General features: G+C 60.2%; 1 protein-coding gene across 1 annotated transcript in view; it reads left to right on the forward strand.

The window, feature by feature from the left end:
* Positions 1–724, forward strand: part of THEMIS2 (thymocyte selection associated family member 2) — an 11,409-nt gene that overhangs the window by 7,869 nt on the left and 2,816 nt on the right. Inside the window, exon 4 of the mRNA XM_027766720.1 lies at positions 492–719. Within this exon, the coding sequence (XP_027622521.1) occupies positions 492–719 (228 nt within the window). The remainder of the gene's footprint in view (positions 1–491; positions 720–724) is intronic.

The raw sequence follows: 724 nt of genomic DNA on the forward strand, positions 1-724 counted from the left end.
CTTCTCCATTCTCCTCTCGGGATCTTGGGCATGTACGCACACGTGCCCAGCGTGAGTTTTAAGCCACCGGGTCCGGGACACGAACCGCGGTCGACTACGTGGGAGTCCAGCGACATAGCCATTACGCTAACTGCTGGTTCCCTAAAATAATTCTTTTAAAAAAAAAGTTGATGGGGGGAAAAAAGAGCTATTTTATTTAACTTTATTTATGTATTTATTATTTGAACAGAAAGGGACAGAGTAAGAGAGAGAGAAAGTGAGAAAGCAAGCCGCTAGGTCCAGGACTCGAACCACCATTGGTCATGTGGGAATCCAGCCCCTTAACCACCACGCCACCTGCTGGCACCGTACAGTTCCCATTTCCTAAATGTGTGGCGCTCATTTGGAAGCGCGGCAGAATGCAGAGCCCGGCGGGGACCGCGTATTAGAGAAGGAGCGCCCCCAGCCCGCCCACCGCCCTGCCTCCATGCCTCCCTGCCTCCCTCCCGCAGTGCGCAGGAGCCTGGTGCGGATCCCCTCGAGCCTGGAGGTGGACGTGGAGGACGTCACGGCCTCCTCGCAGCACGTGGCCTTCATCCGGCCGCTGCAGCTCAGCGAGGTGCTGGCCCGCGGCGGCCCCTTCCCGCTGCACGCCGAGATCCTGGAGGCGCCCGACGGCCCGCCCTGCTTCTGCAGCCCCTGGGCCCGCTCGCTGCGCAGAGGCCAGGGGCTGGGCCCTCGCGGG

Source organism: Tupaia chinensis, unplaced genomic scaffold, assembly GCF_000334495.1.
Source record: "Tupaia chinensis unplaced genomic scaffold, TupChi_1.0 Scaffold143646_1, whole genome shotgun sequence".
Lineage (NCBI taxonomy): Eukaryota > Metazoa > Chordata > Mammalia > Scandentia > Tupaiidae > Tupaia > Tupaia belangeri.